At 41.1% G+C, this 26,363-nt stretch overlaps 1 protein-coding gene across 2 annotated transcripts; it reads left to right on the top strand.

The window, feature by feature from the left end:
* On the top strand, positions 1-25,630 carry ube2q1 (ubiquitin-conjugating enzyme E2Q family member 1). Of its 2 annotated transcripts, none has more exons than XM_080730628.1 (13): positions 1-805; positions 1,722-1,826; positions 5,389-5,511; positions 6,020-6,076; positions 12,893-13,033; positions 13,738-13,822; positions 14,492-14,552; positions 14,655-14,745; positions 14,882-14,940; positions 15,161-15,209; positions 15,415-15,510; positions 18,467-18,533; positions 22,280-25,630. In XM_080730628.1, the coding sequence occupies exons 1-13, from the start codon at positions 647-649 to the stop codon at positions 22,309-22,311; spliced, it is 1,125 nt and encodes a 374-aa protein (XP_080586754.1). In that variant the 5' UTR covers positions 1-646; the 3' UTR covers positions 22,312-25,630. The 2 variants fall into 2 exon arrangements, with proteins under 2 accessions (XP_080586754.1, XP_080586753.1); XM_080730627.1 differs by having other exon boundaries at positions 12,893-13,048.
* The last annotated feature ends 733 nt before the right edge of the window (positions 25,631-26,363 follow it).

Genomic DNA, 26,363 nt, shown 5'->3' with positions numbered 1-26,363 from the left:
CCCCACAACACCAGCCTCACACAGCACAGCAGCAGCACCGGGATATGAACAACGACACGGCAGCGGTGGCTCCACGTACAGACGCAATAACTCGTGATTTCCGCGGGTGTTCGTTTTAGCGGGCGAGAGGCCACCGAGGAGCCGTCCATCGGGACCCGCAGCACGGCGCACCGCGGGGCCAGTGGACATGTTGTTGAGCATAACGGCCATAGCACAACAACAATAGACGGAAAGAACAACAACAAGGGACTGTGCTAGCGAGCTAGCATCTTAGCTCGGAGCTAATTCGAATGATAATTACGAGCTACGGCTAACCAGGCTACGTCAGCTAGCCACACATCGCAAGCTAATCTTGCTCTAAACATTATTTATTTACCAAGACAGTGCGTTTGTACCGAATAACTGTCCAGTGGCAATTAATAGAACCCTCCCCGTGTTTCACGACACGTCCCCCGCCTCGTCCATCTTCCTGCGTTGGGACTGGATTTTACTGGAATCGCGGCTTGTTGTTTGGCTGGTAAACTGTTAGCAGTTAGCTGGCTAGCGAGCTAAGCTAAGTCCCCGATTCGCCCCCACTCCCCCCGCCCCTGTTCCAGTACCTTCCCCTCTGAGGCAGACGGCCCGGCCGGCCGGAGATGCGTGGAAGATGTCGGTGTCGGGGCTGAAGGCCGAGCTGAAGTTTCTGGAATCTATTTTCGACACGAACCACGAGCGCTTCAGGATCATAGACTGGAAACCGGACGAGCTGAGCTGCCAGTTCAACGTTACCGGAGAGAAGCTGTTGATTATCCACTGCAACATAACGGTAAAAAAGAAAAGAAAAAAAGACTGCACTTAATGTGTGTGTGGGGGTGGGGATGACCATCCGGCCTTGTTTATTGTTAATTTAACCCCCTAGAGCAGTGGTTTTCAACATTTTTCATATCAAGGACCATTATTTATTTCAGCATTTGACCCACGGACCACCATTTGATGAGATTTAGCCTTTCAGACCTAAAACTTAAAATATATTGTCATCGATGGATAAGATTTTTCAGGTGTTTTAACAATAATGTAACTCCTGAGAGTGTAAAATGAAACCATTTGTACCCGTAAGGGTCCATTTGGTTTCATTTTATGCTCTCAAGAGTGAAAAACCTATATGGGTCCATTTGGTCACCAACTCTCGATCATTTAGCTGGGGACCACCTGAAATCCCTTCAAGGACCACTGGTGGTCCCCGGACCACTGGTTTAAAACCACTGCCCTAGAGTGTACAAACGGAACCAAATGGACCCGTTATGGTGCACTTGGTTCCATATGTACACTCGCAAGAGTACAAAATGGATACATCAACAACACGGGAGAATTTCTGTTTTACTGTGTGGCTAAAGTTAGCTAACATTTAGCCGATCTGCTAGCCCAGCCAGCATTTCGTGATGTGATGATGATGAAACTGGGCAGGCCTCTTTGCTTTGCGTAGTTTGTTACCTACGCAGTGTGAGGATCTATTTCTTTAAGTCGTCACACCTTGAAAACACCCCTAAAGGCCACAGTCAAATGCGGCTGGTGACGTTATTTTCTATCCCTCACCACAACGAGGTCTATACTGCTAGTCTGCTACTCACTCACTCACTGCAAGAGAGCGAGTGAGAGACACACGCAGTATGTTAATGTCTAAGCGACGTGATGGTGATCTGAACTGTGTGCGTTTGTTTCCCCCACAATATTTCCTCCTCTAGGAATCCTACCCTTCTACACCTCCCATATGGTTTGTGGACTCTGATGACCCGAGCCTTGCACAAGTTCTGGAGCGTTTGGAAGATGTGAGACGAGGCAATACCCTGGTAAGTGGTGTTGAGGTCTTGCATTGCATACACACCACCATTCTATATCCTTCCCCTCAGACGGCCGTTGAATTTGCTGTGGTCATCGTGGCAGCATTTGCAATGAGCAGAATTAAGCTTTTAATGTATTTAAGGATGCCAAACGTTCTCAGGGATGACATGTATATGATCTCACAGCCCAAGTCAGGAATGAACTTGAACAATTTCAAAACAACAATGAGGCAGGCTTTTCATTCTTTATAAACATTCCGTAGTGCGAGTTTTATCTAACATGCTAAAGCAATTTTAATTTTCCTATTCAGCAAAACTGACCCGTGTTGATGAATGGAAGGACAGAAATAGATGGGTAGAGAGCTGAGAGATTAGGGCTTATTTGATGAGAGTTGCCTGCCAGGTTAAAGAATTATTGCCCAGGTTGTTTCTCAGCGGGGGTGTTTGTCTGTGTGCATTATGGTGACATAATGACTGCATGCTGGGCTTCAAAAACATTGTGGTGCTAAATCATCTTTTGGCTCGTCTTTTCAATAACAGCCTTTTGACTTAACTTTTAGGGAACGCAATCAGTGAAAATGTGTTTGTTTGCAACTCTGTGCGTCAATATTTTGGAGGTATTTGCAATAGTTATGATGAATTGCAATACATTTCCTATATTTGTATCCCATTTTATACTTTTCAAATATATTTGAAAAAAGCTCACAATGCATCGCATCGCAACGCATTGTGAGCTATTTTCGTTACTATTAGAAAAAATCACCTACAATGTCATGACCAAAATAGGGACACCAGGTTTAAAGTGGTGGTGTTTTAGAAAGTGCATAAATTCCATACTGCTCATAGCCATGTTCATGTAGCTGGACATGAAGTGCACTGCTCACTTCCACTGGGCAGGTTCCTTGTAGCATTTAGCCATGTGAATTTGTTGCAGCTGGGGGTTTGCTGTTGGTTATCATATCGTTCAAACATTAGACAGACAGCTTTCGTTGTTGACGTGAATGCAGAGGTCGTCTGACAAAGCCGTACTACTTGCTGTCAGGGAACTGGAGGGGAGGGGTCTATTTGGCAGGGCTGACTAGGCTCAGAGGGGTGGCTTTTCATTAGGCCAAAGGGCCCCGTCATGTGAACACAGATGACATTTGAAGTCAGAAGAATATCGGTGACAAGTACTTCCTTGTATAAACTTACGTGGTGGCATCCTTCAGTTTAGATAGCCTACTTCTTCATGCCACGTGGCGCATGCTCTTCTTTATAGGCCACAAGATATGCTTTTTATGGAAGTGTTGTCATTTTTTGTGCTGGAGTTGTTTCTTTGCACCTTTGCACCAATACTGCTTTCAGTACACAGAGGCAAACTTTGCATTCCTCTGCACAGATACCATCTTTCTTTGCCAAAGTGTCTCTCTCTTGTGCAAACCTGAGGTATGTTTGTGTTGCACCAAATTTGAAGAGAGTAATACCAGCTAGCAATACTAGTAATACCAGCTTGTAGATGGTGAATATTTCCTTTCGTTGTAAATACGAAGTGTTAAAAAGCTCTACATTCTGATAGTAATCATTTATGTAGCTGGTACATTTAAGTTTGGGATACCAATTTGATTTAATCTGGAGATACATGATAAACAAGTGAAATTGGAAGTGAAAATGTTTTGTAGACAAATGTAGAACAGCTAAATTATCTTTGTGGGCTTCTCTCTCCTGATTGGATAAGATGAAAATTACTATCAGCTTAATTTTTATTGTGATCCAATTTTGTCCGCTCATTTCTTTGTCATCACTTACTATTTCACTTACAGTACTACTTGTTTAATCTGTATCATGTCTGAGTTCTCCTGACCTGAAAATACATGTTCTGTTTATTAAAGAGCTGGAGAGACATGAAGACTCCTGTTACTGCACAAACACTATAGCAATGGGGCTGTTAAGTATGACATCATTTTGTAGGCAGAGGAGAATTTCTGCCCCCAGTTTCCGTGAATCTTTTTACTATTTTTATTATTTACACATTTTTCTTCTCTTTGTTGTTGAAAGGAAAGTGTTAGAATTATACTTTAGTCGTTATTTTTGTCTCGGATCTGTTGAAATAGCGATGGACAGAAAATGCTCTGGGGGCAGAGTTCTCCTCTGCCTACAAAATGATGTCACGGATTAAAAGCCCCATGAGTACTATCAGAATATAGCGCTACACTTATTTTAACCAAAGAAATTCACTTATCCTACCCTAACTTTTTAACAAACCTTTTTTTCCCCTCGTCTTATTGCACCCTTTTTTATTTAATTAGCATTTGTTCTTTGTATTCCAGTAAGTGCTTGTCAGGTTTACATTCTATGCTTAGCTGTTTACTTCAGTGTGATTTCCAACAAATCCTAGGATCCCATTTCTAGGCATGTCAAAATAGGCGAACATTCTGCAAAAATTGCAAATCTACATGCTCATTGCTCACAGTGTGTGAGTGCGACACATTGTGATCTTGAAGATCGACTATCTTTGGTGAAGCAATTTGTTGTGGAGGGGAAAGGTGGGAGGAAAATAGCCCCTAGGCATTAACACAACGCATTCACTTACACTTTATTTTGAAGAGCCCCGGAAGCTTCGTGCGTGTGCACGTGACTGTACACTGACGATCCAGGAAGGAGATCAGTTTGTTTACAAACGGTGGCGAAACTAAAATCCTAACCGGGCCAACCATCACGGCATAGTGTCGCCGTGAAAGCAGTTCTCGGCCTCCTCAGCGTTATTTGCACCTTATTCAGAGATACAGCCGTTTTTATGTTTCAGCATAGAATAGGAGTCGAAAAAGAGAGGAGCAATCCGAGCACTCAAAAAGTTAAAAAAGGAGGGGAACGGACGTAAAAACTGTGTACTTAATTTCATTACCAAATAATAAAAGCCAACATGTTTTGACCAACGCAGGGTCTTCATCAGGGCATATATGGAATAGAATAGGAGTCAATGGAGAATGGCCGCTCCCCGTTGCTTCTGGCTGCGTTGCATCATGATGTATGCAGTTTTTTCTTTCACCAGCACCCATAGCAAGCGTCTGTTGCCTGGTTACCAAGTTAACCCTTAACTCGTCTGTGAACGAGTTTGGCTACCGTGGCAGCCGTTATAGGTTTTAACTTAAGTGTTTCATTAATTTACAATTGTTCACCAGTAACATGTGCTGCAACTTTTAGTGGACTTCTGATACAAATGGTTCCCATTTTATGCTTCTTAAATTAACTAGGCTATGTCAAAATATTCTTGTCACCAGTAGGCAGTTCACTAGATAACAGAACATATTTATAGTGCAGATCAATTGTAACCTCTGCTCTCGTGTTACGCTAACAGAAATGACACCCACACTGCACCCGACAAAAGCTAAACTTTGTGATGGCCAGAGTCATAATTGACTCATTAACAAGCCTACCTGGCACCCCAAAGCTAACTGAGGAAACCGTTTCAACTTTCATTGTTTATCTCCTGTGACCTTGTCTATGTCATATGTGTATCATGTGTCCACTGTTGTGCTTTCATTTTTTTTACCCTCTCAATCACCCTGACCCCGCTGTTGCCTCTGTTTTTCAGCTTTTGCAGCAGCTGAAGAAGCTCATCTGTGACCTTTGTCGGCTGTACAACCTTCCCCAGCACCCAGATGTGGAGATGTTGGACCAGCCTCTGCCTGCAGGCCCCGTAGCACAAGACCGAAAGGCAAGTCTGCCTAAAAGTGCTCTTGCCAAGTACTTTTCCTGTGGCTTAGCACAGCAACAGCACAGGCCTGTGTTTGATTTTGGGTGACACACTTTCTAGCGATGTGGGAGGAACATCCGTAGCAGGGTTTTCTGCACTTGCAAACCACTTATGTGCTCGCTCAGTGCTGAGATGGTAGCTTACAGAAAACCTGTAATGATGTGCTCTAAGCCTTCCACAGATCAATAGCCTCTTCCTGTGGTTTAGGGTCAGCGAAAGGTGCTCTCTTCTCTGACAAATTGTCTTGTCAACTTTGCATGTCTGCTTTTAACCACTTGAATCCCAGCGTCCCTATTCTGGGGGGACCATTCACCAAAAGTAGCTGATATACAAGCTCACAACATGTTGCAGTGCCTGCTGCTTGTAGCTTTTAGGTCTGCTGTTTTGAGCGAAAGATTTGTACAGAGGTTCTAAGAGATTAAACCACTAGCGTCAACTTACCTTATTGTGTTCTCTATTATGTTTATAGCATGGGACCACTGATGAAGTCACATCTGAGGAAGAGGAGGAGGAAGAGATGGGAGAGGTCTGTACACAATATTTTCTTATACAATTTCTATTGTTAGTCCACTACCATCTGTGTATCTTTGTTTATTGGGAAAAAGTACAAGAGCAGAGAACAAGACTGTGTTGGAGAGGCACAGCAGAGATGACTGGATCTGCTATTTAAAATAAATATTTGTATGAGATTGTACAAGGCTTTATCATGATAGAGGTGCAATACAAAAGTGTGTATGTTTTGTTTGTTTGTTTTGTTGATAGGGTTAGGTTCGGTCTTGTCTTAATGTTAGAACGTGTTTTGTTCTTGATGAGCTTTTCGTCTTGTGTTTGTTTTTATGGGGACATGATCCACACCGTTGAAATGATTGGCTACCACTGTGTCAGCCCCTGTTTTGTTTGTACTGCAAAAAGAAAAAAAGAAATAAAAACTATAAATAATAATTATTATTATTTTTTTAAGAAAAAGATATTTGGTCTCATATCACAATATTGATGAAATCTGCTACAGGCAAATCTTTTGTTCTCATTGTTTTATGTTCTCTGCTCGGTGATGATCACAGTTTCATAGAGCATTTTAGAGTTGCATGATCCTGTGGTGTGTGGTAACTGTGGTTTAGAACAGTGTTTGTGAAGCAAAGTAGAATTTGTGAGGCTAGGACCACAACTTGATTCAGATACTTTATTGAGGTAAGATAGAAATAAGCTGTGAAATGGATCATTATGTTTGGTGCAGGATTTGGTGTTTGTTCTGTTACTGACTGTGTGGAGTGTGGTGCGGGTTGTCACTGAATTCTTTGGCTTGGGAGGCCTGGTGGTCTCTCCATATATGTGGTTCTCCATGTTGGAGACCCACCTTTATGAGAAACCTAAGAAAGACTGGGAAGAGTGGTGATGGGGTGGAGGAAACTAGGAAAGATGCAAAATAGTGATGCACAAATGGAGTGTATTAATAGAAGTTGAAATAGTGGCTGGAAGGAGTTGAGATCAAGTGTGGTACTTCCTCCTGTACTTCAGCTATGGACTTCATCATAACAAAATGTTTTCAAAAATAGTAGATCTAAATGTGATGTGTTTTAAGCTTGTAGATCGGCTATGTTTGCTATTTATTGTGCAAAAACATATACCATCTACTGTACTCTTTGAAGTCAGAGCATACCCCAAAAATATTATTGACAATCACTAGTTTATAAAAAAAAAAGTAGCATTATCAGGTTTGTTTATTTCATGTTTATATCAGAATCTATCAATCTAATGAACGATGAATGAATGAGCAAGCATGGACAAAAACAGATTTCACCCACTTACTATACCTGTTAACCTGTGATGTGATAAAACAGATTCTGATTCTAATCTGAATCACAATGTTCACAATAAGGAATTGACTTGGTGCATTGCTCTCATATAAAAGACGGATAACAGATAAAACGAAATTAGAGTAAGGTGTAAAAAGTCAAGCTTGGAATATAAGCAGTGTAGGGTCAGACCAGGTATAACGGTTATGTGAATTGTGAACACATTGGACATGGACATTCAAGGATGGGGCCTGCGCAAAATCATTACACAGGCATTTCTGTCAGCGCCTGTAATATATGAATACACACACAGTTCTATCAGTATGCAGTTATACCACACACGTCTTTATTTATGAACATTTATAGCAATATAGTTGTTATTCTATACAAAGTGATCTGTCCCATATTCTAGTTCCTAAATTAGCCATTGATTTTGTTCTGGCCGCCATCTAATGGCTTAGATTGTTTTTGGCTGATAGCCAAACGTCTTTGCCGACCCCTGGTTGAACCACTTTAAACCCTTAACTTCGATGCCTGAGTACCCTAGGGGTATATACTTGCCGCCCTCCTTTTATCCCTCTACACCAAACAACATGGCTCAAAATCTACAAGCTCACAACGCATTGCTTTGCAACACGTTGTGAACTTATTTTCTGAAAAACAACTATTTTTTAAATGGCAAAAATAAGACTTCTACAAGCACACAATGTGTCAACATGCATTGAGCTTATAAATCAGCTATTTTCCAGTTTTTCTTTTAGATTACATATTAAATTAGTATTTAGTAGTTTTTATTTCCATGTGGAAATGACAAAAAACTGACTTAAATCATTAATAACAATGAATTGTATAGTCACAAATGTTATGATCGTGACAGCCCTACCTGGTAGGGGTGTAATGATATAGTAACTGCATCAAAAAGTCAATTTTAATTGCAACAATCTACTATATCGATATGCAAACAGCAAAATATTGTTTGGTTTTGTATCGCATCGTTTTACAATGCAGATAATCGGTATCGAATCATTTTGCAATGCAAATAATCGATTGTATGGAAACTAAGTATTTGTGCCTTGTATTTAGATTTTTTTTGAAGACGGGTCTTCAATGGAAATTACTTTTCCATTGCATATTAGGGCTGTCCCCAACTAAGGATTTGTATAGTCGACTATGATTTTAGTCATTGTGTTGATAGTCGAATGTTCTTTTTTTTTTTTTTTTTTTTTTTACTTTTTACCCCTTTCTTTTACAATGGCGTATAAACAACAGAGGTGAAACACTCATTTAAATAGCATGTCTTCTTGACTTTTGTTTTAACTCATTGAGTGCCAGCCTATCACCACTAGAGGGCGCCCAGTGACCAGAGAATAATAGAGATATGCTGGTAATGCATGCCCAAGCCCTGGAGCCATGACTTGCCTGAACACTTTCCTTTGTGCATGTACAGGAAGAGGATGAAGTTAGCTTGAAGTTAGCTATTGGCTACCAAGCATTTTAGAAGCCTTATTTTCGTCAACTTAGCCATGATTAAACCTTGCACACCTCATGCATGGGAAAAAAACAGAGAAGAATGAGCTCTAAAAAATCCAATGCAATCCTGGATTGCATTGGAGTGGATTTGTGCAGTTTGTTCACAGCTTTCAAACAAAAAAATCCGATTGGAAATCCGTTCAGGCATTCTTGAGATAATCGCCATTATGTTTTACATGTAATGTAAACAAAAATGGCTGCCCTGTATGTTAGATGGGGTTGTATGGGGGTGGAACATGCAAAATCGCGATTGAAATCATGTTCACCAGATTTGATGGGGTCCAAAAAAAAAAAAAAAAAAATCAAAAAAATTTTTCAAATTTTTTTTTTTTTTTTTTTTAAAGCCGAACTTGTTCGGGATCGGCACTCTACGATACGCTAATAAAGCCGAACTAGTTCGGGATTGGCACTCAAAGAGTTAATAGATAACTCATTCATTATTTAAGCCAAGGTTTATTATCATGGCCTTATAAAAATAGTAATCAGAATAATACAGCAATAACAACAAAATAATATCTCTAAAATAAATAAAGTAACTAAATAATATAAGGCGAATTAACATAACAAAATACTAAAATAAGTAGGCCTATAGCAGGTGTAAAGTTTATTCACTTAGAAGCTAAAGCCCGACTCCAATGTCTGTGTGTAACAGCCATGCAACTACTGTATAGGCGATGCGGTCGCCGGTCACACATTTCAGGCTCTGCCCGACACCAATATCTGTGTGGGGACTGCCAGTCTGAATTTAGTTAGGGTTACTGAGGTTAGGTATAGTATTCTTAACAGATTCGGACTAATGAACCTTCGGACCAATGCCATGGCACCATCTGTGTAACATCCTCCATGCATGCATCTATCCACGAGACGCTGCGCTGACAGAGAGACAGCGATTGGATTTTACAAAACAGACCCCGTCACTCGTCGGGGAGAAAGAGAAAAGAAGAGCTTAAAACACAACTCTAGTGCTGTTACATGTTGATGGCATAGGTTTATTGCCGTCCGATCTGCAAGCTCAAAACGTGAGCGTCCGCTTCACGTTGCTTTTGACTGTTTAATAAGAAAGGGAGTATGGACATTACATAAGGGACTTAAGCCAACTTACTTTTATCAAGTGATCTGACATGTTGCTCGTTGTGGAGTGGTAGGTCATAGCTAGATCCTGCATCTTACTAGTGACGGAGCCTGATTGAGTGTTAACACAGCATAGCTGTGCAGGTTCTGTGGAGTCTACGCAACGCACACACACAGACAGGGCTGTGCCTCATTGATTGATTGAAAGCAGCCAGTAAGCTATGCATGTTTTATTGCGAGAAACCAAAGTATATGTTAAATCATCGGACATTTTTTTATTCGACTAAGATATTGCCTTTCGCCTAGGTGCCGTTTCGATCGATTAGTCGACTATTCAACTATTCGGGGTCACCCCTATTGCATATAGCTACTCTTGGTCTATCGATACATGTGTGTAATCCCTGAGTTCATGTCAAGGTGTGGGTTTGTCCATATGTGTTGAAAATACAATGTCCATGTATTTGCCAGAGAATCACTGTTTACTTATTTATATCCATAATAATTTCTTCCCTAAACTGCACTATCGACACTTTTCACACGCATTACATTTCTTTGCTAAATAGTTACTATATCGATTTTTAATCATTGTATCGTATCTAGGGATATACCAAAAGGTCTAATTGCATATTTTTGGAGAAGTAACTTTCAGTTTAATTTTTTAGCCACATTTTAGCCACACACACACACACACACACACACACACACACACACACACACACACACACACACACACACTGCTGGTTGGCATAAGCTACAGGCTATTGCTAAAATAGAGCTAATGTTACACCCTCTGAAATGTGTGGATTCTAGTTTGGTTAACTCCAAATGACAACAGCAAAGCTGAATATTCGATCACATCACTAATCGTATCACCATGAATGAAGCAATATCGTCCATGTATCGTATCGTCAACCATGTATCGTGATGTGTATCGCTGTTAAAATGTTTTTGATGCTATAACACATTTTGTCAATTTATCTGTGTTTGTCTGAACATAACTTTAATATTCAACACATCACTGTACCTGGATGTTATTGTCTACAGCAGGGGTGCCCAACCTTTTTTGACCCAAGGTCTACTTTGAAAATGTGCCACCTAGCTGAGGGCTACCAGCCCAAAATGTACCGTAACACCCATTCAATATACATGTGAAAAACAGAAAATATTAATAGATATTATAACATTGTACTCACTGTACTGTACTGTAATCATACTGTATAGTAGGAATTGTAATTGAATGAAACGATTGCAACTTCTCACATTGGGCATACAGACAGCATGACCATTTATTGCACACTCTGCATACATGCACTGACAACACACTCACACAAAACCTGTGGATTTATGTCAAGTCACTGATAGTTCTCTTTTTTATATAGTTTTTTTTTTTCTTTTTCTTTTTTTATAGTTTTTTTATAGTTTTTTTTTTTGTCCTTTATTCCATGTCAGTCTCTCTGCCTTAGTGGGAAACCTGGCACTGGGAAGAGGAGGCTAGCCTGTCAAAGTCAGGGTTGTATGAGCTGGTTGCAAGTTTTAGGCTAAATTAGGCAGGCCACAAGGTGCTCATCTGTGGCTCTGTACTTTGACTTGATGAACTTCATGTGAGAAAAAGCAGACTCACACAGGTAGGTTGATCCAAATAAAGCAGTTATGTTCATGGCACATCTCCTGGAGCGAGGAATTTCCTCCGCTCCATTCCTCCGCTCCGCTCCGCTCCAAGCCGACCCTATTGGGGCCGCGCGCCGCATGTTTCCAACAAAACAGAGCCGTGCGCAGTAGCCTACTAGTGCAGTGAAGCCTTGTTGGCACCGCGGAGACGGAGAGGAGAACAGACAGAGAATTCCCTTTATCACGATTTCACTCATCCACACACGTAGGCTATGTTTATAATACATAGCCTACCTTGTGTCAGTTAAGTTATATATCACCAGCCAGTCAACGGATACGAATTCAAGTGAGACTGATTGAAAAACACACGCCACGAGTCGCCTCCGTCTCTCGGTTGTGGTGATTAATCAATAACCAGCTGGATTTAATATTGCCCGTCTTATTAAAAAATACAATGCCTTAGATTAGATGGCGTCTTTTGTAACAGTGAACGCAGGTCTCCATCAAGCCGAGGCTCACGTAACGTTACCGCAGGCATTTGTGTTGGGAACACTTGTTGTGCAAAGCAAAGGAGAAAGTGTTTCGCATATGGTAGCAAAATACTTTTTTTATTTTGGCTGGTGACTCTGATTGACGACCCTGAGCGGAGCGTGGAGCGAGCGCGGAGCGAGAAATGCGAAAATCAACGTGAGCGACGGAGCGGCGGGGAGCGGAGCGGTGCGGTGGCCGACCAGAGCGATGAGCGAGCGGGACAAGAGCCCTCTGGAGCGCGGAGCGGCTTTAGTTGCCGCTCCACTCCGCTCACATGCTCTGACTACTACACGTTGAGTTGAGTTCAGTCAACATCATCCACTCGCTCGGAGTCGTTTCACTGAAACGCCCGATGTATGTCCTTCCCCCCCCCGAATTAATAAATTATTTATTTGAAATCATCTCGCGGTCCACTGGTAACCAGCCCGCGATCTACCGGTCGACCGCGATCGACTGGTTGGGCACCCCTGGTCTACAGGAATACACTAGTTAACAGAGGATAAAGAAGAAATTACACTCCTATATTGTTGCAAGATACCATGACGATTAGAATATAATCAACAATCAACATGGATGTGCAAAATATTGTGCAGCCTCAGCCCCTCGATTGCTTTTCATGTGGGTGACCTTTCATGTGGGTGACCATCGTGGGACCTGAGAATCGTGCGACTCAACCCGCGATGCACTATCAGGCTACTTTAGAGCCTAGGTGCCTGGTCCGGGCCATGACGTTAGAATTTAAGCTATTTCTGACAGCTGCCCCTCATAAGTGTGAGATAAATGCCTAAAATGCCAATTTAACCCCACAGGACATAGAAGACCTGGACCACTATGAAATGAAAGAGGAGGAGCCAGTGGACGGGAAGAAGTCAGAGGATGATGGCATCGAAAAGGAGAACCTGGCGATCCTGGAGAAGATCCGTAAGAACCAGAGGCAGGACCACTTGAACGTAAGTGCTCATTCGGTAAGGTGACCTTTCATACATTTTTGGGGTTGGGGTTGCATGCGGTTGATATTGTTAAAGCTGATGTAGATCATAATCTAGTACAATCTCTGCATGCCCTTTTGGGGAGACAGTTAAATAGAAATTGTGCATGATCAGCTTACCATTAAACTGTTTATTACACCATCATATGTCTCTCAGATTATGATCTTCCTGGTTCACAGTTACTCATCAAATATTTGGAATGACATATTATGTAAGAATGATTTGATGAAATGCCGGCTTAAATACAAATAAAATAGTTTTGGGCAACATTTGCTTGACATTGGAGGTCCTGTTTCTTGATGTGCTTCTATATACTGTATGCATACAGCATCCTTCCTTTCAGGCTCCCTGAGATTCTGCCATTTGATGCAGCATTCTTGTGCAAACAATTGGTTGTTCAGGGGGACTTCCCCAGCCCAGCAGACGTTCAGCTGTCTGAATGTATTTGGGGTCTGAAATTGGTCAAAACATATATTATAGGTTAACCCAGTGGTGCAGACTTCCCATGCACTCCCAAAGCATTATCAAGTCAAGCATTATCTCACAGTGTGGGAGATATAAATATCAAATCAAAGTCATGTTCGCATTTGATGCTAGTCCATGCTTCGTATTATTGACAGGTTATTAAGCACGTGCTGTGCCTTGTTGTCTTATTTATTTTCTAGGGTGCCGTGTCTGGTTCAGTGCAAGCCTCTGACCGACTGATGAAGGAGCTTAGGGAGATCTACAGGTCCCAGAGTTACAAGACGGGTATGCAGTCCTTACAAGTCTCATAATTGGAATATTGGATCCAGTTGTTTGGTTTGGTTAGGTTAAAATAAAAAGTTAAATCTCTATATTCTGATGGTCATAATTGTTAAAGAGTGTTCAGTGATAGGGGGTCTGGGATTGGATAAAATTGGTATCCCACCCTGAAAATGTATTTTTTGTTTACTGAAGGGCCGGAGAGACACGTTATTGAACAAACGCTCTGATTACTGTCAGAATATAGAGCTATTTAGCTGACCTCCCCTTTTAACTTATGTGTATTACTATCTGCAAATACTTATTTTGTGTGCATTATAATCTGTTTGTGTACAGATATGTTATAATGTATGTCATAGTTGATAATGTATTTAACAGAAAGTTATTTATACTGTGAAGTAGTTTAAATTGGGGGATTTTTGTTTTTACCATGATGCGACATGTTTTGCGATTTGATGGGTGCGCTAATCTTGTCTATTATATTGTGGGAAATTAATAATCTGAATTGTAGTCTTATCTCGTTGTAGTCTTATCTAATTTAATTGAAATGTGCTCTTTCATTTGCAGTGAAATCCAATTATATGATCTTCAAGTAAATGGAAAGACGGGCAACATTTTAATTATTGTGTTAAGAATTCTTTCAATTAAGCCAAACCACCTTGTCTCTCCTAATAGGCATCTATTCTGTGGAGCTTGTCAATGACAGCCTTTATGAATGGCACGTCAAGCTGAGGACGTAAGTAGCCTCTGGATTTAATTTTAGTTTTAGACTGATACTGTTTATTTTCATAGACTGGTGATATGAATTCACTGATTACACAATTGTACAATTCAACAGGGTGGATCCAGACAGCCCTTTACACAGTGACCTGCAAGTCCTTAAGGAAAAAGAGGGAATGGATTACATTCTGCTAAACTTCTCATATAAGGTGAGTACAGAGATTAATTTCCTCAGATCGATTATTTTGCCTGATGAAGACCCTGTTGGGTTGAAACATTGGTAGTCAATATAAGTATTGAGAGATGTAGTCTAATGTGCAATCCTTCTGATTGATTTCTTCATAGGATAACTTTCCCTTTGATCCACCATTTGTGCGGGTAGTTTCACCTGTGCTTTCTGGAGGGTGAGTTCATTCCACATGATTTCCCATTTTGACTGCAGTTTTTTAATCGACACCTGGGTGTTTCTCTGCAGGTGGCTGCCACGTCCGCAGGTGGCTACCCAGTAGATGCCCCCGAGGAGCAATAAAGAGATGACAAAAGATGCTGTCAATTTGATTTGATAATGCTCCATTTTCATCATGTGTAGCTCATGTTCTTATTTTGACTTTCTTCTCGTTCAAGTTATGTTCTTGGAGGAGGTGCCCTGTGCATGGAGCTTCTCACAAAGCAGGTATATAGATGTTTTATTCTTTTTACACTTACCTGTACACATAAATTGAAAACTCATAATGTTGAACACTTGGCGATGCGTGTGGATCTAATATTTTTGAAATTCTTTGAAGTGGTTACATTTGGCAGCGAATACTGTATGTTGCTGTGAATTTTGTCTATTTTACACCTTTATATTTATTTGCACTACTTTGACTACGTTGCAGGGCTGGAGCAGTGCCTATTCCATAGAGTCTGTTATCATGCAGATCAATGCCACTTTAGTCAAAGGAAAAGCCAGAGTGCAGTTTGGAGCCAATAAGGTAAGCCTGGTTACAGACTTCACTGAAAGTAAAATGTCATGTGGTAACTTTAACCCACTTTACAGAATGAGTGACACAGACCATGGTCATGATGCTTGATTTAGGGCATTTCTGTGGCAAGGCTGAACGATTCTGAGAACGCCAATTATCTTTTCCAGTGGCATTTGCACGTGGTTTGACGTTGTAAACAATGCTCATTCCTGTATTGTTGGCACAGTTTGATAACCATGTTCAACAAGACTGAAGTATACCAGTGGGAGGGTTTAATGATGTCGGTATTCAATAATTGTTTTTTACGGCTTGGTGTCTAAGGGACTCCCAACTTGGGTCCACTGTGAGAATGTTGCAAGTGGGTCCCCAAGTAATTGGCAAAAGACCAAGGTCTTATTCATAGTATAGCCTAACCTTGAAAAATGCGTTTTCATTGTGACAGATGAACTACTATGTTAGTTCCATTGATCCAAGCCGGAACACAATCGATTGATTGATCACCCAGTGTTACAGTGTTATAGAGCTAGGATGGCAAATTTGAAAAGAACATATTTTGGGTGATTTGATTAGGACATCCGTACTTGTTGCTTGATGAAGAGGATGATTTTTTTACGTATTCAAGTGTTGACACTATTCACTGCACAGTTGCGAAAGATTTGGCCTTAGACATCTGAAATAGGAATTGCAATGGCTTTAAATTATGAGAATTTGATTGATAGTTTTATTAGGAAATTCTGATTTGTCTGCCTTATATTACTTGCCTCTTTGTGATTTTGTTTGTGCACTTGTCCACCTAACGTCTGCTAACTTATGTGACTCATTCGGTATGCTCGATAAAGTCAGCCGTACTGGAGGCGTCTGACCGTGTCCAGTGGATATGACCTTGATTGGTCCAGTTGAGGGCTAAACAGGGTGTAGCTTTATGTCAGCGGCCTCATTCGGCCTCAGAATTATTGTGGAAAGGCCCTTTTAACCTCTGCAAACTGGCCTCTTGTTTATTGTCTCCACCAGCCGAAGGCTTGGGGGAGAGTATGTTTTCGCCTCCGTCCGTCCGTTCGTCCGTCCGTTACCAGCTAATCTCCGGCACCGTTGGCCCGGTCGCTGCCAAACTGCACACACACTCGCTGGATACAAATTCAGAACCTCTGCCCCACATTTTTCACATGGGCCTGTTCTAGCAGGCCCTTGTGATCGACATGGATCTGTCCGATTTTCCATAATCTATCCTGATTGGCACATTTCCAATAGGTCGAGGAATAAATGCCACTTAGAAAATGTCAAGTCAGCCTCATGGTGGCGCTATAACAGGCTGATTCGTGTTTTTACCTATAACTCCACTGATCAGTGTACAGTGTACGGTGCCTTTTATAGCGCCACCAGGAGGTCCACTTATGTAAAACACACTTTTTCCAATTATTCCTTTAGATTTTATCCAAAAATCATGCCAATCAGTACACAGTATCTCTATCTTCATGTGATCAAGATGGATCTGTCTGATATTTCATATTCCATATTCCATCCTAATTGGCTAATAATGGCTTCCAAAGTTTGCAGGATTGGTCCATTTTGAACAAAATGACTTAAATCATGAACACAGCTTGTGATTACAGAGAAATTCTGTATGCACATTCCCACTAGGTCAAGGAACAAATTACACTCTTTTCATATTGGCCTGTTATAGCGCCACCAGCAGCAGGTCAACTTTTGCCAAACTCATTTTTGGATCAAAATCAAAATGCTTCAAATCATGCATGCGTGTCACGGTTAAAGGCCAAAGAAGACATGGCACCCTTTTCACATTTGTCGCCACCAGGAGGCCACAATAACTAATACCTGACCTGGTGGAGATCTGTGCTCGTAAGAGCACTGCTTCTAGTTGTATGATTGTTTTATAAGAAAATGTGTTACAATGTGTTACAACAACTATTTGGTTTCCTTCACAGTTCTACCTTAAGGCAGGCAGCCTTAAGGTAGAACTGTGAAGGAAACCAAATAGCTGTTGTTTTTATGCCGTATGTATAGCCAGAAAGGTGATTATCAAGCTTGCCTAGCTTTGGTTTGAGACCTCTCAAAGCATAGCTAGCCACAGCAAATGTATGCAACCTGGCTAAATACCCCAAAAAACACAGGGTTGTGTGTGGACAACTGCCTCCTATTGCCTGCCTGAGTGGTCATCAACAAGTGCCTAATCAATGTCACAGACCGTGGCCATAATGTTTGATCAGATGCATTGATGCAACAGAGTGACCGCTCAGAGCAGGCTGATGTAATTCTGTCTACACAGTCCTGAAAGCTTGAGGCTTGTCTTACGCAACATGGGGCTGTGCTTTGCAGCCTGTTGCGTCTTGGACAGCCAGGGAAGTGCTGAGCTCTTAATGCAGCAGCATCCTTCCAGTACACACTGTGCTGTCACTTTCCTTAGACTTTATCGTTCCTTTGGTGGCAACCAACCTGGCCCCAGGCTCCCGTTAGAGTTTGAAACGGACCCAAACAATCTAAGATAGCATTTTTAAGCCACCCTGGAAAGAAAGCGTGTTGTCCCAGTTTGGCCTTATCTCAGCTACTGAAAGAAATTGATGTTGGAAGCCCTGATGTTTTGATTTCCCTTTGGGAGTTCGTTTTTTTTTCTTGCCTGGTCTTGTTTTCTTATCTTTTAGCTTGTAAATATTTTCTACATGTATATTTTCTTTCTGTGTTGTTGAATATGTTGTTGGTAGCTGTCAAATCAACCAAAATCAATCAGAATTACTTTTTGCATCCCTCGAAATGAATAAAGATGGTTATGCAATGTTAACTTATTTTTAGGTTAATGTTTGAGTACCTGTGTCTAAAATGTATTGAGTTTCCACAGGCAATCACAACAAGAGGACTCCAAGTGCATGTGTTACTGGAACACCATTTTTTAGATCTGTCATTGTTAACATGGCACACTGTCATAGGTTGACTGTCTCATATCTTTGTGCAGAACCAGTACAATCTTGCCAGAGCACAGCAGTCCTACAAGTCCCTGGTCCAGATCCATGAAAAGAACGGTGAGTGTTATCGTATCCTGTTTCATACAGGGAACATTGCTGACCTTGTTTACTGAAACCCAATCCCGCCTTCTGTTCATCAAAGTGTTTGAAAATGACTGGTGGCTCAGTGATAGCGCAGTTCATATTATTTCTGCAGTAAACATGGACAGCATTTGCATGCACAGAGTAGTTATTGACCTTACGCTTGAGTCTGAAAGGTTAATTGTTACGTTTCACCAACATGAACCCTAATGTCCCTATTGTGGAGCAAACATTGTGCAATTATAGCAAATCTAAAACAAGCCCAGAAATTGTTGCCAGTGTGACATTCTTTCTGTAGATCGTCGTTTTGGTTGAAGACATTGGGCATTGAGGGGAAAAAATAAGCAGACTTATTAGTGAGCCCTTTGGAACCCTGGTCAACTAAGTATATATGGTTTATGTGGTTAAAGTAAATGGAATATCACATTCATTATAACTTGAATGGGCTTGTCGTTGGGATGGTCCGCTATTTTTGCACATCTTGGCAGATATTCAGATGAATATAATGCATAACAGACTGACTCTTCTTGACTAAAAAGTGAAATTACATCAGAGTTTGGCATTACAGGGCTCGGTATTGCAAACATTGTAGATGCATATGCTCCCAAAAATGTCATCTTAACCTCAAAATATAAATGAGAACATCTGTGCGAGTACAAGTAATAATTCTGGTGTGACTGACCATAATGGGACACTGCATGACAAAAACAAGCGATTTTCTCCAACCTGAATGTGCCGTCACTACTTTGTGAGCTGACAGTAGGCGCTCTGGTACTATGCAGTAGTGTGGAGTTTGCTCATTGGCATGACAGAGCAGACACGTCACTGTATTTTTAAGTTAAAACAGTTGATTGCTTGCTAGGCTGCTCGCCTTATGTGTGTGTGTGAGCTTGTGCTTGCGTGTTTAGATGAGTCAGGAGAACACACAGCTGGTATAATTGTATAAGACTGACTATACAAATATTCAGAATCAGTATGTAGCCTATTGAAATGTATTATGTAATTATGATGACAATACTCAACTTGATTATTGCACACATGAGAAGTGAGTCACTAAATGCAATGGCCAATGTGAATGCGTCACGTGTATAATACCCTCCGCTACACCGCTGGTTGCAGCCCAACGTTCATCTTTTCTCCTAAACATTCTACAGAGGCATTCTGTATATTCTTTATTTGCACAGAAGCTCAGCCTTTATCCTACCATTGCCTACATTTTATTCAATTTAATTTATTGTGGACATAGAACTATATTTACATCACAATTAACTCATACAGTGCCTATCCCGAACTAGTTCGGGATATTCGGGATCAAAAACAAATTTTTATTTGCTATTTTACTTACCCCGAGCTGCTTGGAGCAACGTGGGTGGTCCCGGCTCGCCCAGCGCTCACCAACGAGAGACGCTAGATGCTCCGACGATTTATTCCATTGAAAATGGTTTAAAATAAAGTTTAGACCCCCCCCCAATGTTCACCCAATGTTCATTGTAGGCGGCGCGACGTTATTCCAGGGTGCCTATCCCGAACTAGTCCGGGATATTTAATGAAATGGAATAAAATGATAAGAGGCCTTCTGAAGCCTGGCCTGATTTTTCTAGCTACTAGCCGAAAGCTAGCAACGTCCCGGCCGGACGTTATTTGCGAACGAAATCGCCAATCTCCGCCTAATCCAATGAAAGACCACATCTTTGAAGGCTTATATCTCTGGATTGTGTCTTTAGGGAAGCGGCGCGAGGTTTATTTACGGCGAAATCGCCCAAAAATGATCTTTTAGATGACAAAATGGGAATAGCCATTCTGTTAGCATTATCATCCGGGACATTTCCATGACGTGCATGAACGTGAGCACGTGAGGTCCTGGAAGGTGAGGTCCTGGAAGCTAAAGCGCTCGCCTATGAGAGATGCGCTGGCATTCTATGGCCCCTAGAGGGCGCTGGCACTCAATGAGTTAATGTTTAATTTAGAAATTCCAATTATATGAAACAAATTGCAATCAAATATGCTGTGTATAAACCACAGTATTTACAGGTTTCCGACAAACGAAAAACGTATTATTATAGCATAACATTCCAAATATTCGGGCAGAAATACATTTTATTCCCCTCTCAGGGCTTACCCTCAGGGCTCATTCACAAAAACTTTGAATAATTTGGAGCTAGGACAGATCCTCGCAGAGAGGCTTCCTTTCTAACTTTCTTCCATGTGCAGAAACTGGAATATATTTGCGCATCTGAATTGTAAAGGCATTAACATTTTCAAGATTTTTTACGTTTCTCTCTGGCACCTCACTTGCAAAAAAGGTGGATAAAGTTACCTAACTTTTGAATGCACTACATTATTATGTGGATGCTCACATACTTATTGTTACTGTATAGTTACAATCAAGTTGATTTTCTACTCTATTATCGACTCATGCTCATCGCGACTCAAGAAATATGAGTCGAAACATCCTTTTTCTTCTTTTCTTTTTTTTTTTACCTTTTCTCCCAAAAATGTTTTAATCGCTTGTTCAAAAACGTTATAAGCGTTAATATTTTCCAAATGTGAGAGTAACCGTGTGTGTGTCGGAGTGCATGTCTGTGTTAGTGCATGCATGCGCTAGTCAGGTCCGCGGTCTACTGTTTGAGGAACACTGCGCTGGTCTATCGTGTGCGCGTGTCATAGCGGTGCACGCCGACTGGATCTATTTACCTCCTGCCTTGTGCATGAAACTAAAGCTTGTTTGTTAATGGCAGCGTCGCCATCGTTTGCGATGATTTTGTCAAGATCGACAATAAAACAACACAAAGTATGCATATTACTCCTCAATGTCAGTGATGTCAAATCACATAATGCGAGACACCCGTGTGGACACGGGTCAGAGAGCGATCACTGACAGCCAAGATGATGGATGCTAAAGATATTATGCCTTGATACTATAGTGTTGTCCAGAGCAAAAGCTTCCGGGAGCCCACGTCGACTCGCAAATAATGAGTCTTTTGTTCGGTCCATTCCTTTTATGGGGAAAAACAAGACTTATATCAAATCTTAAATTCTTGCAATGGTCATTCAATTAGTTCATCATTTAATAAAACTACATAACACATGCTGCCTTGGGAGCCTGTCTCAACCGGTAACAGATCCTTTCGCCTGTTTTGCCGTTTGCCCAAATCTTTTCCGCCTGTCTCACGCTCACCGCGCTGACCGCTCGGTGGGACTGTAAAAGTACAATTTTGAGTTATTTTTCTTTTATTTACTTGAGTATTTCCAATTTGCAATACTTTCACTTCGACTCCACTAAATCTTGGATCCAAATATTGTACTTTTACTCCACTACATTTATTTAAAAACGTAGGTTTTAATGTTAACGTTTTAACTTTACGCCGGATAGATGCCCTGGGCGAACAGCCAATTCTCTCAACCAGTTTTGTTTCCATGTACCTCATAAACAGGCAGTTGCATCATTAGAGGCAGACTGACACAGAGCTAAAATCTTGGTGATATTCCTAAGCCTCATTTATACTTGGTTCCACACCAGTGGCAGTTGCCTGATTAGAGGCTGATTGACACAGCCACAGTCTTGGTGATATTCCTATGTCTGATTTATACTTAATTGTGTGCAGGCGCTCGACTGTTTTCGATGCGCAACACCCACACGCAACTAAGTATAACTCAGGCTTTGTAGTCCATGTTTGTGCCATTCGAGGATTGTGTATTCATCATTTTAATTGTCCTTCCAGGTTGGTACACACCACCAAAAGAGGATGGCTAGGAGAGAACCATCCACTTTTCCTGCACCGGGACCACATGTCGTAGGATCAACACCCCTTTCTTTTTCTTTTTTTTTCCCCTTTGTTTTTTTTACCAATTTTCTTTCTCATTTTTTCCCTGCCTGTTATTTCTGGAGTCAGTAGAGTTACTTTCATTCTGCAACCACCCAGTTACTTATACACACACATACACCCGCACACATGCATACGTGTCACAACATCATCCGGCTAATAGGGGATCTCGTCTCCTAGTCTCTAGATAGTTTGCTTCTTCACCTTTGTCGCCTACATTCACACTTTCTTTTTTTTTTTTTTCATTTGCACCCTCATCCCATACTCCTGAGGAAACAGTGGACTATGTATCGAACCCCCTCCTTTTGATTTGATATCTCTGCGTTGGGTATGCCAAGATGACTGCCTATGACTTTGGCCAAGGCCGAGGCATGGCAAAGCTTCCCAGTTGCGACGGCGTTAACGCTGCGTTGCTGGACAGTGCCTCTCCAGCCACAGACTGGAAATGAAGAAGGACAAGCGACGTTACCCCTCTTGTGATTGCAGTGATGGGCTGGGTGGGACATTTAAATGCTGGGTGGTGGTGGTCGGAGTCACCGCCTCGCTTTCCCTGGATGGCTTCTATAATATTTGTGCTTATAAAATATCTGTATAAATGCCAAGATTCCACTCCCGTGGAATAACACGCTCCTGAGGCTAGCTTGCTTTCAAACACCTTAACTGTTTGGGTTTCTTTTTTTTTTTTTGTTAAGAAAAAAAGCTTGAAGCCCTGAGATGGAATGGAAGTTAAGAGACTTCTGTGTCCTGGGTGGGACAACCCCCAATGAAGTATGATACACACTGTTGAGCTCCCAAGGCGGAGGACACTGTCGTCCAGAATCATCGCCACCGACCAGGCCGTTCCCCTACAGAGCTTCAGAGAGTATGGCTAAGATGGCAGCATCCTGCAACATGACCAGGTCAAGCCAGGGGCATGTTGGAATTCGATCACACTGTAATGTAGTCGATTTTAACACCTCATGTAAACTTGTAAATTTGTATTTCTGCAAATGGATTTAATTGTTTTTAATGTAACCATGTCTGGGTCTTGGGCTGGGCAGAGACTGTGTTACTATATTATACCCTTGACTATTAACAGCAGGGGAATCTGCAACTTCTCAAGACTTGATAGAACAAGGAAAAAAATGCTTCATGGATACTCTTGCAGAAGTAAAAAAAAAAAAAGGAAGAAAAAAAGAAGAAAAGAAAAACGTATAAAAAAACTGTCAACCATATTCTTATGTAAGCTTAATGACTACTGCTGTTTGTTTTCTGTTTTGTTATTGAGTTTTAATCCTTTAGATTTGTTATTGGCAACAATGACTATATCATTCCTCTTTCTTTGATGGCACCTCTTTATTATGATGGCTGTAACAATAATTGCATAGACACAGCTATTTATGGCATTCCAGAGATTTCAGCTTATTTGTTCCTAATGGCTCAAAACATGATGAACCTCAGTAAGGCTATGCAGAGACGAGATGGATACTGGAGGTTAGATGGACTGAAATGTCACCCGCTTCACATCCTGGCTGTCCTGCTAATCCTTTTCCTTCACAATATTAGAGAATAAGTGACCTTTTTTTTCCTGCTGTCTTCATGGCAGTTTTTTTTTTATACAGCCACAGTTTCAATAGTATTGGTTATGAATAACTACTGGCTTGACTCAGAAAATCTACTTTAAAGTCCATTCTATTATTGGTGTATTTCTGCAGGTTTTTATTCCATCTAAATAGACCACAGGAAGGACCCAGCTCTCCCCGTCTTCATAACCACTCTCAGTGCTGCCATATCCTTTAGCATGCTGAGTCGTAAATATAATGTGAATAATAGGCAGAAAACCGTGTGAAGCATTCTAGTCAGTGCTGTTACACATTTGTTGTGGGTGTTTGTTATGTGGGTATTCACATTGTTTTATGTCTGTTGTACTGGGGGAAGAAATGGCATTGCAAAGCAGTTGATTCCTAGCATTCCTCAGTTTCTGGGCTACGTTTTGGATTATCACAAAATACTTACCTTATTCACAATACAGACAGACTTGCCAAAAAGGTTATGACATAAATTTGAGTCCCAAGTCCTGAATATGTCTGGTATCGGTCATTCCACTTGCAAACACAGGTTGTCACGTTTTAACTCTTCTGAGACATTTAATATCCTACTTGGCGAGTCTCGTTCACAACACGCCCTCTCAACCTTACCGTGGATCATCAGCATGGATGTTTGGTGTCGTGCCACTGGTGTCGTACTGTTTCATTTTGGTTGCGTTCCGTCAAGCCCTTCCTCTGTTCTCTGGAGAAGCAAACTCAGGAATACATACTGCACACTTGACTTTGCAAGGGATTGGCGCAGAATATCATGATGCAAGATATAGATGTCTTTCTGTCTTGAAGTGGGCATGGTGAGGGGTTATAAATCAGCTCCTCTGTTTCACTGTAGAATTTGCAGTGCGTTTTGTTCTTGGCATTTAGGGCTTTAATTTGCTTTTCTGAATAACTTTACAATTGATACATTCACAGTTCATAAGCTTGTATTAAGAAGGTTTTGGAGTGATATTGTTTTGGGGCAGGTTTAAGCCCGTTGTCTCATCCCCTCAAATTGGCTTGCTCTTTAAGAGTGTGTTGGACTGGTAAACGGCCCCCTTTCCGTTGATATTGCTGTCTTCTGCATGTCAGTGTATCATTAAGTGGTTTCTCCCAAGTTGCTGAGAATGGTGGGCAGGTTTGCAGAGGTTGAGTGGGGTTTATAGCAAGACCGTTTTTCCTCTTGCTCATTTAGTTAATATTATGGTTTGCCTACGTTGTGCCACAGGGGTCAGTTCTCCTTGGTGCATTTAATAAGCCAAGTGTCAATATCAGAGACACTTGGACTTGAATAACTCATCCTTTTCTGGGTCACCTTTACAGATGCCAGGACTCAACACTGTAGCAGTTCAGATTGTTGTGCCATCAGATCTAGTTTAGGTCAACATATTTTGCCTGGCTCTAGGTATAAGACCATACAATGTAGTCTTGTGTTCAGTACTGCAGTGGATAAAAGCTTCTCTAATTAATACAGGTGGTCTGATTAACAAAACCTCCCAGTGCTCGACCAACATCATTTTGGCTCTGAGATCTGAACTAGCCTGAATCTGGGTTCCTTTATCTTGCTTCATTCTGCGGTGGCCGGGTTTTAAAGTTATGCACTGTTGGCATGCTTTGGTTTTGTTTTTTTCCATTGCAAGGGTGATTTTGACAATGTACAGTAATTTGTAAACTTGCATCAAGTTTATGAATAAAGAATTTTATGAAATAAATGTGTATTTGTATTCTTAATACAGTGTTACGTAAGACCTTACACATTAAGCACAACGGCAAACAATGGAGATTAGTTTCCAAAACACACAGAAGCTTAAACCAGACAAAACTCGAATCATTTACTTTTCAATTCAGCACAGCCCTAAATACATTATTCTTATGGCAAGCCAAAAGACACTGACAGTCAAATATTACAGACTTGCTGCTGTAAACTGAATATTTGTCTGTTATCCAGCAGATGGCGCCCCCTGCAAAGGATTTAGGTTAGTTTTGTCCCAGGCTGACTTTGCAGTACCCAAGTTCCTACTTGATTATTCACAGCAAAAACGTGTTGGAAGGGATCCTATCAGTTTCTCTATTGTAGAACAAACAAAATGATATGTAAATTATAAATATTCAGATGGTTCTTTGAATGGCTGGGAATATTATATTACTTGGCTAGCTGCTGTGCTATTCCTATTCCATTACAACATTAATACCATCTGCATGAGGCTTTGAGCAGTTGGCCACTAGATGGTATTGGATACTTACTGTTATTTCCTCACAGTAAGAATGAAGTGTATTGGGGACAATTTGGTGATATGCCCTTATATTTTCTTAACCCTATCCTCTGGCTTCTTTCATTCAGCATTACATGTTGCCAAGGTTACTCTTGTGTTTCAGTGGCAAGATGAAAATGTAGGATTTGAGATTGACAACCAGTGGACGTA

Source organism: Nannobrachium achirus (genome assembly GCF_963921795.1).
Source record: "Nannobrachium achirus genome assembly, chromosome: 7".
NCBI lineage: Eukaryota > Metazoa > Chordata > Actinopteri > Myctophiformes > Myctophidae > Nannobrachium > Nannobrachium achirus.
This window is presented reverse-complemented; position numbering and strand designations above follow the sequence as displayed.

What these genes read in the sequence shown, in the direction of transcription:
- ube2q1 (XM_080730627.1), top strand. Translation starts at nt 647, where the DNA reads ATGTCGGTGTCGGGGCTGAAGGCCGAGCTGAAGTTTCTGGAATCTATT. An exon ending in TTATCCACTGCAACATAACG is followed by an intron (nt 806 to 1,721) that starts GTAAAAAAGAAA and finishes TTCCTCCTCTAG; the next exon opens with GAATCCTACCCTTCTACACC. An exon ending in TGAACGTAAGTGCTCATTCG is followed by an intron (nt 13,049 to 13,737) that starts GTAAGGTGACCT and finishes TTTATTTTCTAG; the next exon opens with GGTGCCGTGTCTGGTTCAGT.